The sequence below is a fragment of the Haliotis rubra genome, unplaced genomic scaffold (genome assembly GCF_003918875.1).
Source record: "Haliotis rubra isolate DU_JTF1 unplaced genomic scaffold, ASM391887v1 Scf364, whole genome shotgun sequence".
NCBI classification, from domain to species: Eukaryota; Metazoa; Mollusca; class Gastropoda; order Lepetellida; family Haliotidae; genus Haliotis; species Haliotis rubra.
The window spans coordinates 320,669-333,979 of record NW_025767040.1 but is presented as its reverse complement, the minus strand read 5'-3'; the positions used below and the strand labels follow the sequence as shown (position 1 = coordinate 333,979).

General features: G+C 41.4%; 1 protein-coding gene across 1 annotated transcript in view; it reads left to right on the top strand.

Annotated features, from left to right (window-relative positions):
* Nucleotides 1–13,311, top strand: part of LOC124285627 (cullin-associated NEDD8-dissociated protein 1-like) — a 52,160-nt gene that overhangs the window by 32,393 nt on the left and 6,456 nt on the right. The window contains exons 20-31 of the mRNA XM_046721887.1: nucleotides 2,441–2,641; nucleotides 2,933–2,995; nucleotides 3,408–3,503; nucleotides 3,869–3,936; nucleotides 4,809–4,903; nucleotides 5,660–5,763; nucleotides 6,497–6,564; nucleotides 7,910–8,099; nucleotides 11,233–11,421; nucleotides 11,647–11,718; nucleotides 12,384–12,555; nucleotides 13,004–13,150. Of these exons, the coding sequence (XP_046577843.1) occupies nucleotides 2,441–2,641; nucleotides 2,933–2,995; nucleotides 3,408–3,503; nucleotides 3,869–3,936; nucleotides 4,809–4,903; nucleotides 5,660–5,763; nucleotides 6,497–6,564; nucleotides 7,910–8,099; nucleotides 11,233–11,421; nucleotides 11,647–11,718; nucleotides 12,384–12,555; nucleotides 13,004–13,150 (1,465 nt within the window). The remainder of the gene's footprint in view (nucleotides 1–2,440; nucleotides 2,642–2,932; nucleotides 2,996–3,407; nucleotides 3,504–3,868; nucleotides 3,937–4,808; nucleotides 4,904–5,659; nucleotides 5,764–6,496; nucleotides 6,565–7,909; nucleotides 8,100–11,232; nucleotides 11,422–11,646; nucleotides 11,719–12,383; nucleotides 12,556–13,003; nucleotides 13,151–13,311) is intronic.

Genomic DNA, 13,311 nt, shown 5'->3' with positions numbered 1-13,311 from the left:
TTCTCAGCCAGATTGTTCCCCGCCGAGATTTAGCCTGTATGATGATCAGCCGACCACGTCATACCCGATACATCAAAAGAATGACCGATGTCGGTAACAGTGATGTCATTGGGGCGTAGATCAACATGCAGCCTGATGCACAACGACAAATTCTATGATCTTCCTGAGGGTCCCTGGCTACCAACACTCAACGAAGACTTCAGACTCCAGGGCAGCGGCCGACTCTGAGGGGAAATCAACTAAGTCTACTAGGGACTTTCAACCGAGATTGTCTCCAGCCGCTGAATCCGATTCTCCCCACGATGATCAGCTGATCATCATCCCCACGCATCGCCACAAGAAGAACGAGACATCTGTGTGACATCAGACGCTTATGCAGCTCCGATGTCTTACACTGACGCCAGATCACTTCCCTGCGGTCCGCTAATATCAAAGAGAGCAACTTCATCACTAATTCGGTCGCAGACCATCCCAGATGAAGTTGCGGCAAATCAAGGGATCAAGGGGATGGAGGGCCACCACAGACTGGGAAGCAGCCAGCCTAAGGTCTTCAAGGTCTCCAAACGCAGGACGACACCCCAGAGGCACTCTATCAGAAAGCAGCCATCATTTAGCCACCTCGCTGGCGCTGGAAGTCGTAGACCACTTCCAATGGCTGGACCTAGATGCGGCTGTAGCTCAAGGCGGATAGATCTCTTCAGTACTTCCTGAGAAAACTTAGATCATTCAATGTTTCAATGCACACCCACGCTTTGTTTTATTCTACAAAACGTTTATCCAAAGTGTTCTTTGTTTTTCCATTGAAGCGTGGTCGGAATTATATCTAAAACTGCTCTCTCACAATAAAACAAAGAAACAAATTCTCCAAAACAATAACTCAAGCAGGCAAAATTTCAGGTACAACCTTCGAGGACATCACATGTCTAGGTCAGCGGCAAGTCAGAAATCTAGCACTCAAAATTTTTGTACAGATTCGAACCACTTTCTTCATCATCGAATATAAACTTCTTCCTTCAGGCATTAAGCTATCAAACTCCCCTCCATGCCTCAGGACAAAGAGAGCCACCGACTCATTTATCCCATACAGTGTTGTTATTTTAAACAAACAGAAGTAGTTTTATTTATTCTTCTGTGTTTTATGTATCTGTTCTGTATCCAGTGCTAGTCTTAAAGTGTTATACATTGTAGTTTATTTATTTATTTTCTTAATGTCCAGTTTTATCCTTCCCCTTTACATTCGTTTAATCTGTGAAAACAACAACATTTGGTCATGTTATAACGTACTTTAAATCATTTTAACCACTGTTGATTGCTCACTGTGATCTGTGAGAGCTCCTCAGATCGTGTGACTGATGTTGTTCGTGTTGTAATGTGTGTGTAATGGATATATGTATTCATTGTAATTCCAGCGTCCATAACGCAAGACAAATTCCCTTCTTGGGCAATAAAGTATTATTATTATTATTATTATTATTATTATTATTATATATATACTACTCTTCAAATTTGGTGACAGCATACATTGGGGGCTTACGCAGACACCAGTTGATTTTGGGTGACCTTGACCTTATCTTCAAGGTCACCACGACACATTTCACACTTAACTCTTGATAACGCGATATCTCATGGACTGTTGTACCCAATGTCTTCAAATTTGTTGACAGTTTACATTGGGGTATTACACAGACACCAGTTTATTTGGGTGACCTGGACCTTATCTTCAAGGTCACCACGATACTTTGACCACTTTTTAAAGGCGATATCTCATAAAACATGGCACCCAATGTTTTCAAGTATGTTGACAGCCTACATTGGGTGATTATGCAGACACCAGTCATTTCAGGCATCTTGTATGTGACCAAAAAATAAAAAGTAGTAAATATAAATATTCCATTCTTTAGCGGCGGGGGACATTGCCATATCAGCGGCAAACACTTTAACAATGCAAGAATAAACAGATACTCTTGAATGCCATGAATGCATTGACATGCCATATACACATAAAATGCTTCTGTGAAAACTGAACACAGCATTATATAGGGCGTGGTAAGAGAAACTAAATCGAATTTCTTTTAAATTTTGATAGAAATGTTTGTTCAGAACAATGTTATATCTATTTTGTCAAGCTATATTGGATGTTTTTCAAATTTCGGATTAAGTACATACAAACATTTGTCCCATAATTGCAGGCACTTGTCCCATAATTGCAGGCACTTGTTTGTTTCATCAAAGTCAGCATTGAGAAATTGTCCAGGATGTGGATAGATTTGTGACTAGTTTCTTTGCTTGTCACATCAATATCTGTCAACCAGCCAGTTCTTGACATGGTTATGCCTGTGTGTTTTTATGGTGGCAAATGAACACTGAAATGTTTTAAGGATTACTCCATTTGTTTCAATCCATATTGATCACAATCCATACTGATGTGTTATACTTGCAGTTAACACTGAACCTCCTGACGTCCATCTCCCGGATACAGAAATCCTCCATCTCCAACATACAGTCTGAGATTCTGCCACAGATCCTGGTTTTGATACAGTCTCCCCTACTACAAGGCGGAGCACTCAAAGCTCTCTTAGAATTCTTCCAGGCTGTAGTGAAACTTGGCTTAGCCAAACTAGGCTTCAAAGATCTCTTGCAGGTAAGGTTCCTATACTGATAGGTGTTTGGGACTAAACCTCTGTCTTGAATCGGTTTATCTAGAGTTATCCTGAGGACTAGCAAAATATAAAGCAGTGTAGGAGGTTTCAAGGGATGTCTCTTTGTGGATACACTATTCAAGTTAGTTTCAGGGTAATTTCTGCTGCTTTACTTCATGGTAGGCTTGGCTTCAATCGAAACTGACAACTGAATCTTGGTATCTTATATTGATGTACCAAGTAATTGTCATACTCTGTTTTGCAGTACATAATCTGGAATTATCTTGTTTCAGCTCTTGATCATGCCAATTTACAGTCCTCAACAGACAGGAACTGGATTTGCTGTACATAAACAGGTCAGTCTCTGTTTAAGTCAGTGAAGTGGTGAAAGCTCATTTACCATGTTTACATTGGTTAGCTGAGAATTAGACTCCTTGCATTGCACATCAAGTAATGATGAGGCCCACGTTTCACAGAGTAATTGCAGTATACATAAGTTGTATTACTTGAACAGTGCCAGTTGGCATACTATAGAGACATTTTAATGATGTTGTTTTTGTCTAATTTTCCCAACTGTCTTTGCTGGAATATTGCTGAAAATGGTGTAAAATCTTGACTCACTCAAAATTATGTGAGTGAGTATTATTTCATACAAGTTGTGTAAATCCAGCAATGTAAATCTTGACGAGAAGAGTGAATATAGTTCAGAGAATTACCTAAGAATGGCAGAACATGGTGTGATCATTCTCATGTGGTTGTTTGTTCCAGGCCTTTCATTCCATTGCCAAATCTGTAGCAGCACTAACTGTAATGAGCCCTGAAGAGGCAGGCAATGTGGTCAACCAGTTTGTTAGCGATGTTAAGGTAAATGAAGAGTTTCATAAATCCATTAGGATATTAACAATATGTACATTCAGATTTGCTGTGTCAGTTGATGCCCAGAGGTTTCATGTGGAATTGATTCCTCTGCTTGAGGCTTCTAATTTGTAATAACCATTAATCAAATGCTCAACACCCATAAATCTTAACCTAAAATTAGAATTTAACAGTTATCTGTAGAAATCAGTGATGAGATGATGTCTCACTCTGAAATGGTAATATTGTAAAGATTTCTGGGATGCAGTCTTATTTAACAATGTTTTTGGTCCAATCACTTTGTAGGTCCCACTCCAATAGGTATTAAACAATTTCATGATTGCAATTAACTGTGGACTTTTTGTTTGTTTCAGAATGCAAAGTCAACAGATTCAATAGTTCTATTCTCATTATTAGCCCTCGGCGAAATAGGAAAACATGTGTAAGCATATTGTCCTACAGTCCTTATTCCAATGACCCGTGAAGGTCCGGGTTAGAATATTAATCTTCAGTAACCTATGCTTGTTGTAAGAGGCGACTAACGGGATCGGGTGGTCAGGCTCACTGACTTGGTTCCCAATTGCGCAGATCAATGCTCATGCTGTTGATCACTGGATTGTCTGGTCCAGACTCGATTATTTACAGACCACTGCCATATAGCTGGAATATTGCTGAGTGTGGCATAAAACTAAACTCACTCACCTTATTCCAATGTTTAGTCAGGTCTTAGAACCTTATTTTTGTAAATAGACCCACCGCTTGAAACCTATGTTAGAATTTGTGATATAGTAATAGTAATAGTCCGCTTATATGGCTCATATCCAGGCACATTGCCTGCTCACGGCGCTACCGTACATTACTATCCCCGGTCATAGGACACTATCGTACTTTCCGATACATCGTCAACTCCCTGGGGATTATACAGCCATGCTGCCTGTTAGGCGCAACGAACTAAACACTCACATTGCCAGCACATCCTCACGGGTACCCATTTTACAGCTGGGTGAACTAAGACAATGTGGATCTAAGTATCTTGTCCAAGGATACTACGCAAATGTGCCCACCTCGGGACCCGAACCTAGGTGCCTCCACCAGGGATCGAACCCGGGTCTTCAGCGTGATAGGCAGACGCCTTAACACTGCACTACTGCGCTTAATGGCTGATTAAGTGTCATATTTACTATAGATTGCAAGCAAGTGTGAAATATTTATTGTTCTGTATATGTGTGATTTTGGCATAATACGTTCATGCCACAGAAAATTTGGAAATGCTTTTACGAATGCTCAAACTGTACTAATGACTTTCTCTTGCAGTGATTTAAGTAGCCAAGGAGAGATTCAGAATGTAATCCTAGAGTCTTTTTCATCTCCCAACGAAGAAGTAAAATCAGCAGCATCATATGCTTTAGGTGAGTAGAAGGAACATGCTGGGTAGCTACAAAATGCTGTATTTGCATTAAGAGCTGCTGTAACAGTGATGCTTTTACATGTGTCACCTGTGAAGATATGGCGTAGAATATGTCTTCAGCAATGCATTATTGTCGCAAGATGTAAAGGTCAGACTCCCTGACTTGGTCAATGCATGTCATTGTATCCCAATTGCAAAGGGGGCGACGAGGTAGCCTAGTGGTTCAAGCGTTCGCTCGTCACGCAGGTTCGATTCACCACATGGGTAAAATGTGTGAAACCCATTTGTGGTATCCCCTGCCGTGATATTGCTGGAATATTGCTAAACGCAGCGTAAAACTAAACTCACTCACCCAACTGCAAAGGTTTATGTTAAGGATGTTAGTCACTGGATTGTCTGGTCAAATCTTGATCTTTCACAGACCAACTTCATACAGTTTTCCTGTGGTACCAGTGTTTGAAAGTAGCTGCCAGCCTGCTTTTCCATGGGTACAAATATTAGTTTCTTTCCTGTCAAGGGGTGGTGGGGTAGCCTGATGGTTAAAGTGTCGGCTCGTCACACTGAAGACCTGGGTTCGATTCCCCACATGGGCACAATGTGTGAAGCCGATTTCTGGTGTCCCCCACCATGAACTATCAAAGAGCTACTTGTCTGTTTTGCCAGCTGCAAATGAGTTTCTTTGCTGACTGTGTGTAATTCGGGTGTTTAAGCTGTGTTTTTTTTTTTGAGTTATCTTTTACACATTCTTCATTTTCAGGCAATGTCAGTGTTGGAAATCTACCAAAATTCCTTCCATTTGTATTACAAGAAATAGAAAATCAGCCTAAAAGACAGTATCTGTTACTACACTCTCTGAAAGAGGTAAGTATAACACTTGTTCTATGTAGTGTTCATAGACTTGATGGTTTAAGATTCCCAACTAGACCCTAAAGGTAATGAGAAGAGTAGGGATTGTATGATGAGCCAAAAGATATAAGCATGAGTAATTCTGAATATCACTCTTACATTTGCAATTATTGATAATCTTATTAATTATAGAGAGAAAACCAAGTTAAAGATCTGTGCATGCTATAGTTAATCTGTCATAGACTTTCTTTGTCGGCGCCTCCGTGGTGTAGTGGTTAGAGCGTCTGCCCAGAGAGCGGAAGGTCGCGGGTTCGATCCCTGACCGCGTCATACCAAAAGACGTTAAAATATGGTACTTGTTGGTCCCTGCCTGGCGCTCGGCATTAATGGGTACAACAAGGACTGGTCGGCTCGGAGTCAGTATACTGTGTCTGAGTGGGGTATTCATGCTTCACTGCGGCAAGATATCTCAGTGAGCTAGCACTATAAAACCAGCTTAAGTCTGGGCTAGTACAAGCAGCCGCACATACACATACACACGCATGCACGTCGTCATATGAGCGAAATATTCTCAAGCATGACGTTAAACCCAATTTCACCTCACCTCACCTTTCTTTGTCTGTTTTGTCATATTTATGTCTCTTTTCGTTTTGAAACCTATTACTTTATATGTACATTGATGATACTTAACATCAAAGCTATCAAGTAACAAGATTTTGTTAAAATGGTGTGGTGCTGTTTTTCTCAGATCATCAGCTGTGAATCTAGCTCGCCATCTGGTGTGGAAACCCTCAGCCCCTATGTACAGACAGTATGGTGAGTGAGCTGATACTGTAAGGTATTTACCTACATCATGCATATTCATTTGAAATGTTAAGAAGTGATCTGGAGTATTTCAAGATAAGAAATTTGGTATTTCAAAGACGTCGCATTTTCAAAGACCTTGGTGTGATTATCGACTCAGATGTGTCACTGGATGATCACGTTTCCCATCTAGTCCAGAGCTGCTTTGCTCAGTTGCGTACTATTGGACATATCCGACCATATCTCACCACCGAATCTGCCACCACTCTTGTCCTGTCTCTAGTTATGAGCAGGATTGATTACTGTAACTCCCTTCTCGCTGGTGCCACTAAGACACAGATAAGGAAACTTCAGCGTGTGCAAAACGCTGCTGCAAGTATAGTGACCCAGTCACGTAAATCTGATGACGCCTCTGAAACTCCTACATTCTTTACACTGGCTGCCCATTCACTGTAGGATTCAATTCAAGCTTCTGTGCCTCACTTTCCGCTGTCTGTCTGGATCTGCCCCCTTCAGATCTCGGCCCAGTCCCTCACACAGCACCGCCCATGTCGCTCTCCGTTCACAGGATAAACGCTTTCCCTCGTTATCCCCACTGTTAGGACTTCATGATGGTGAAAGGTCCTTTTCGTGATGCAGCCTCTACAGCCTGGAATCAACTACCTCAATATCTCACGTGATTGTACAGAACTTTCTAATTTTAAATCTTTACTAAAGACGACTTTTCAGATTAGCTTATGAGTGTACACTATTATTTGAATTCAAATATTTGTTATCTTTTGAACATGGGGAATGGCAAAGTCCTTGACGTTCATCCTTTTTATCCAACACTTTATTAACCAAGTTCTGTTTCTTTGATAAATATAGGTTGTATTTTGCTCACGTAACAAAGTATTCAGTTCTAGGTTTAGTTGGCATTTTATGTTACAAACATTCACAAAATATGTTTTGCCAGTTCCTGTTCTCCATTTGGCACAGATCATTCCTACTTTTTGTACAAAGTTTTGACCTATGCTCCATGCTCTTAAGCCTGTTGCACACTCTGTGAAATGGGAACAACTTTCCTCAAAAACTATTTAGGTCAGACAATTCAAATTTCACACAGTGACTTGAATGAATTCTTTACAGAGTTGTGGCCCTTGCCCAGTGCTTTTTAGCTTGGTGTATGCTTCATGTAATCGGGCCATGTTTTCTGAGATACTACTGAAATTACATGCTTATCAAAAAGACAGTTATAAAATGTGAGTTTTATGGTGCCATATTTATTTTTTATAAATTCTGCCATTCTTTCCTAATTTTTTAATCTTGAGAATACACAGTGTCGGATATAGTGTCTTAACGGGACATGTTGTTCCAGGACAATGTTGTTCAACCACTGTGAGTGTCCTGAGGAAGGAACGCGGAACGTTGTGTCAGAATGTCTGGGAAAACTGACCCTCATCGACCCTGGGAACCTCCTGAGTAATCTGAGACAACACCTCAATCACCAATCTGCTTTGACACGTAGCACGGTTGTCACAGCAATCAAGTTCACAATATCAGACCAGGTAGGTCCTTCAAGAGAACTTCTAAGTTCTAAACTGAAATAGTCTTGCTTTCATGCAGAAGAGAGCTAGAGAAACCAGGGGTGGAAATAACTTTAAAATTGCTAGTGTACTCTGGTACAGTGGCACATGTAAAATCACTTGCCCTGATCAATTTTCCACTATACCGGCCGTTTTCTTGTTGATTTTTTTAAATAAACAACATAATTAACAGTGGAAAGTCAACTGGACACAGGTACAGCGTGATATACAAATTTGCTTGCCCGAAAGAAAAAAACACTGGACTAGGACGTCGGGCAATGGGTTATTTCCACCCCTGGAAGCAATTATGGTTTCATCAAAGTAATATTTTCCAAAATAGTGATAGATTCCAGCACAAAAATGGCACTGTTAGGAGTTGCTACAGAAGGATGGCCGAATTTTCTCCTTTTTCTTGCCAGGTTTTGCCGGTCATGCAGTTGATACCCAGATCTGAACTAATATTATGACACATTGAGAAACTTGTGTTCATCACCAGAGTGGTAAATGACCACAATCTGTGTAACATTGGGCTTTACTGATAGACCTCACGTTTTCACTTAAAATACATGTCAAAGAAGCCTAAAGATCTCAACCATTTTACATGTTGTATATGTAAGTATTTCATTATTTTTCCTTATCCTGACTCATGCTTATTTGCTTTCTCATCCTCTCTTCCGAACGGTCAAGTGGAAACTTGAATCCCTTCAATTCCCTTGAAGTTAAGGTACAATCACTCACCCTGAATTACCTCCCTTTTCCCGCTAAAACTGGCACGTGACCTGCCATGCCTTGCTCCTCACTCTCTCCTCTATCGCCCAAGCGGACGGTTGGGCAGTCATTTCAGGGTCCCTTTGCGGCTTATAACTTCAAATATTTTGGATATATAGCACAAATTCTGCCGTGATTGTGTTTCTAAATATGTTGTTTATCATGTTTATAACAAAATTTGTACATTGTATGTGATTGAAAACCCGCTGGCATGGGCTGTCGACGACTTAGCCATATCCTGGGAGGGAATGAAGGCCTACGCCTTCCCTCCACCGATCCTGCTACCTCAAGTATTACGCAAGATCAACCAGACGAGGGTGCTACAACTGATTTTGGTAGCACCTTATTGGCCAGCGAGACTATGGTTCCCAGACCTCATAGATCTTCACGGCGAACCAGTTCTACGATTACCAGATTGGCCGAACATACTCGTCCATCCTCACACCAAACAGTGTCACGGCAACCCAGAAGCGTTCCAGTTACACGTATGGAGCATATTACATACTGCTTGAAGAATCGAGGTTACTCCACTAGAGCAGCCAAGGCTGTGACCTTGGCCCTACGAAGATCTACACGTAACCTGTACGATGACAAGTGGAGAAGTTTTGACCAGTATGCTGTTCAACAGGGGTTCACAACCAGAAAGGCGACACATCCATAAGTAGCAGACTACTTGTGTCATCTGAGGTCCACTAGACATATGAAGGGCTCTACGCTGTCTACATACCTTGTGGCAATCAGCTCAGTCACACCATGAAGATAGGGATGAAGTTAACCAAGGTGCCTGAACTAGTGGCCCTGCTGAGATCTTTAAAGTTGGAAGATCAACAACAGAAGTTCAGAGCACCAGCATGGGACCTCAACATAGTGTTGCAGCACCTCATCAGTGATGTATACGAACCGCTGACGCAGACGACATTTGAGTTATTAACTCAAAAGACGATATTTCTCCTCGCCTTGGCTACTGCTGCTCGGATGTCAGAAATACACGCCCTTGACTTCAGCCATACAAGATTCGACACGGGAAGAAGGGAAGCAGTCCTTCTAGGCCTTAGATGGGACTTTATAACCAAGAACCAGCTACCGGGCCAACCGGATCGTCAGTTCTACGTTTTCCGGCATTATAAACAATCCTGGGTCCAGACGACACTCAATATTTATCTTTATGCCCGGTCAGAGCGCTGAGAATCTACTTGCAGAAATCTGCTACGAGAAGAAGGAAGTTCAAGCGTCTATTCATCCCGCTATCAACCGCTACGACTGTAGAAGTATCTCCTCCTTGATCAGAGCCTATAAAGCAGCAGGGTTAGAGTCTCAAAGAGCATCAAACCCACATGAAGTTAGAGCTTTGACCTCGACACTCGCCCTACATGGAAACTGCTCTATATCATCTATAATGGAAGGCTGCTTTTGGAAGTCAGACACTGTCTTCGCTAATCACTACCTGAGAGACATCTCCACAGAAGACGTATCAGGGATACAGCGGCCAGACTTTGAAGAAACTCACCCTTGTCACGCAGATTCGTTGATGCCAGGCAACTGTCCATTGCCACCGGCTGAGAGTCCATGTTCCCCTGACTTACGAGATAAGTCAGGGCATGAGTGATACATAGACTCAGTTATGGTATTGTTCTTGCCTTAACAGATGGGTCGCGATTCCAGTTTCAGTAAAGTTCTGACCGTAACATATTGGGTCGTTGCAGATATCTAGACAACCAGGCGTCTAGTATACTAAATCCACAAAACTTAAGAAGTTTACTTCTAATACGAATGTATAAGAAGGTAGTCCCCCGACAAGCATCAAGAAATATTGAAGTTAGCCGCAGAAGAAGAAAATTCCTAGGGGGTATATATATGAAGCGAACGCTGACGTGAATACAGTCATACAGGGAATCATGTTAGGTGGTTGACCCACCACCGATTCCGTCGGATTCAGTAAGCAAATAAGCATGAGTCAGGATAAGGAATAATATGTAATTTTTATGATAAAATTAATATTTTATACTTATCCTGACTCATGACATGAAGCCCTCCCAACCGTCCCCTCTCACCACACGGGTTTCCCTGTAAACCTGCGTGGGGCTTATATCGGAGAGAGTGAGGAGCAAGGCATGGCAGGTCACATGCCAGTTTTGGCGGGAAAAGGGAGGAAACTCAGGGTGAGTGATTGTATGTTCGCTTCAAGGGAATTGAAGGGATTCAAGTTTCACACTTGACCGTTCGGAAGAGAGGATGAGAAAGCAAACAAGCATGAGTCAGGATAAGTATAAAATATTAATTTTATCATAAAAATTACATACTTTTGGCTTATTAGCATTTTTACATGGAATAATACAACTGCTTTCAGCCACAAGGTATTGACACATTGCTGCGAGGTTGTATTGGAGATTTCCTGCGAACATTACAAGACCCTGACCTGAACGTGAGGCGAGTTGCCTTGGTAACATTCAACTCTGCCGCTCACAACAAACCCTCTCTAATTAGAGATCTTTTGGATTCAGTTCTTCCCCATCTTTATAATGAAACAAAGATAAGGGTAAGTAAGATCTGTTACATCTGTCATCTTCAGTGACTTACGAGATCTTTGTAGTTATATCTGTTATCTTCAGTGACCTTCGAGATTTTTGTTAAAGATATTACTTTCCACAAGCCTTTTGACAAGGAAAAATGTGATTTCAGTTATTTTCATATACAAATATTCATTTGTTATAAGCTGTCACATGGTTGAGTATCTGTCATTTTCTTCCTTGATGGCCAAAAGAAAGAGTTGATCCGGGAAGTGGAAATGGGACCTTTCAAACACACACTAGATGATGGTCTGGACATTAGAAAGGTATGTTTCTGATTCTCATCCTATGCCCAGTCCATAAAGCAATGGTGATAAGATTGTAGCTGTATTCCCTGGATACATTTACAGTGTAATAACTAGAAGTAAATCTGGACTGAATTTATCGCTCAAACTTCCAAGTAAACAGTGAAGTAACCAGATTTCTTGTGAAATACCCAACCAGAATGTGAAGCCAGTTTGATATGAGACTTTGCTGCTGTGTGTAAAGAAGGCAGTCCAATGTTTATAGTGATGGTTCTCTGAGCATGACTTTTATTCTACACGTCTGCTGCCCATGAAGATCCGGGTTAGAATTGATCTTCAATAACCCATGCTTGTCGTAAACAGAGACTAACGGGTTTCGGTGGTCAGGCTTGCTGACTTGGTTGACACGTGTCATCATATCCCAGTTGTGTAGATCGATGCTCATGATGTTGATCACTGCATTGTCTGGTCCAGACTCTATTATCTACAGACCACCGCCATATACCTGGAATATTGCTGAGTGTGGCGTAAAGATAAACTCACTCACTCACTGAATCTGCTCATGAAACAGGATCTTGATTGCTTCCTTCCATGTAATCAAGATTTTGATCTTTTTGTGTGTTCGCATAGTGCCAGCATTTGTGTGTTATTAACCATGTATTCAGAAACATTCATCTCAATGACAGGCAGCCTTCGAGTGTATGTACACCCTGCTGGACTCCTGCCTTGATCGGCTGGACATATTTGAGTTCCTCAACCATGTGGAAGATGGGCTTAAGGACCACTATGACATTAAGATGTTGACTTACCTGATGCTGGTCCGTCTTTCACATCTCTGTCCAAATGCTGTTCTTCAAAGTAAGTTAAAACTTTGTCCTTTAGCCGTAATGTTTACAACTATATCTTCAGGAGGATTTCAGATATGAACCTACCTTTAGTATCACAGGACAGAAAGTTTAATTAGAATTGTCACATATTTCTTATGAATGTCTTAATTATTTCATTCGTTCCACGATAAATTGGAGATAATATTGCTCCATCATCCTATCAAATTCCATGGAATTGCTTGTAAGTTGTGTATGAGGGTCCAAATTATATGTATGCAACATCTTAATACTCAACTTTAAGGGTGCCTTAATAAGAACGATATACTTGTGATGGTTGACCTGACAGACTGAGGATCATTGTGCCCTGAAGGTTCAACCACTGGTTAGCCTTGCCTAGATCTAGGCATGAAGTAACACAAACTCACTCACTAAAGTCCCCTCCATGCTGACTGTTTGCTTCAACTTGTGATTGGTTTCAGGACTGGACCGACTTGTGGAACCACTCAGGGCTACTTGTACAACCAAGGTGAAGGCCCATTCTGTGAAGCAGGAGTTTGAAAAGCAGGATGAGTTGAAGAGATCAGCTCTTCGAGCCGTTGCTGCATTGCTCAACATCACTGATGCAGGTTTGTGTGGCTTTCCTTGTCAGATAATGCTGACCTAGTCATTGTGTCTCGTCCTTGTCTTGGGGGCCTACTCAGGGTGAGAGAAGTTGATTCACTGGATTTTCTTTGTCCCCCTGTCCTCTGTAGTAGACATGGGTGTAGAAGAAGAAGAAGAAGTTTAT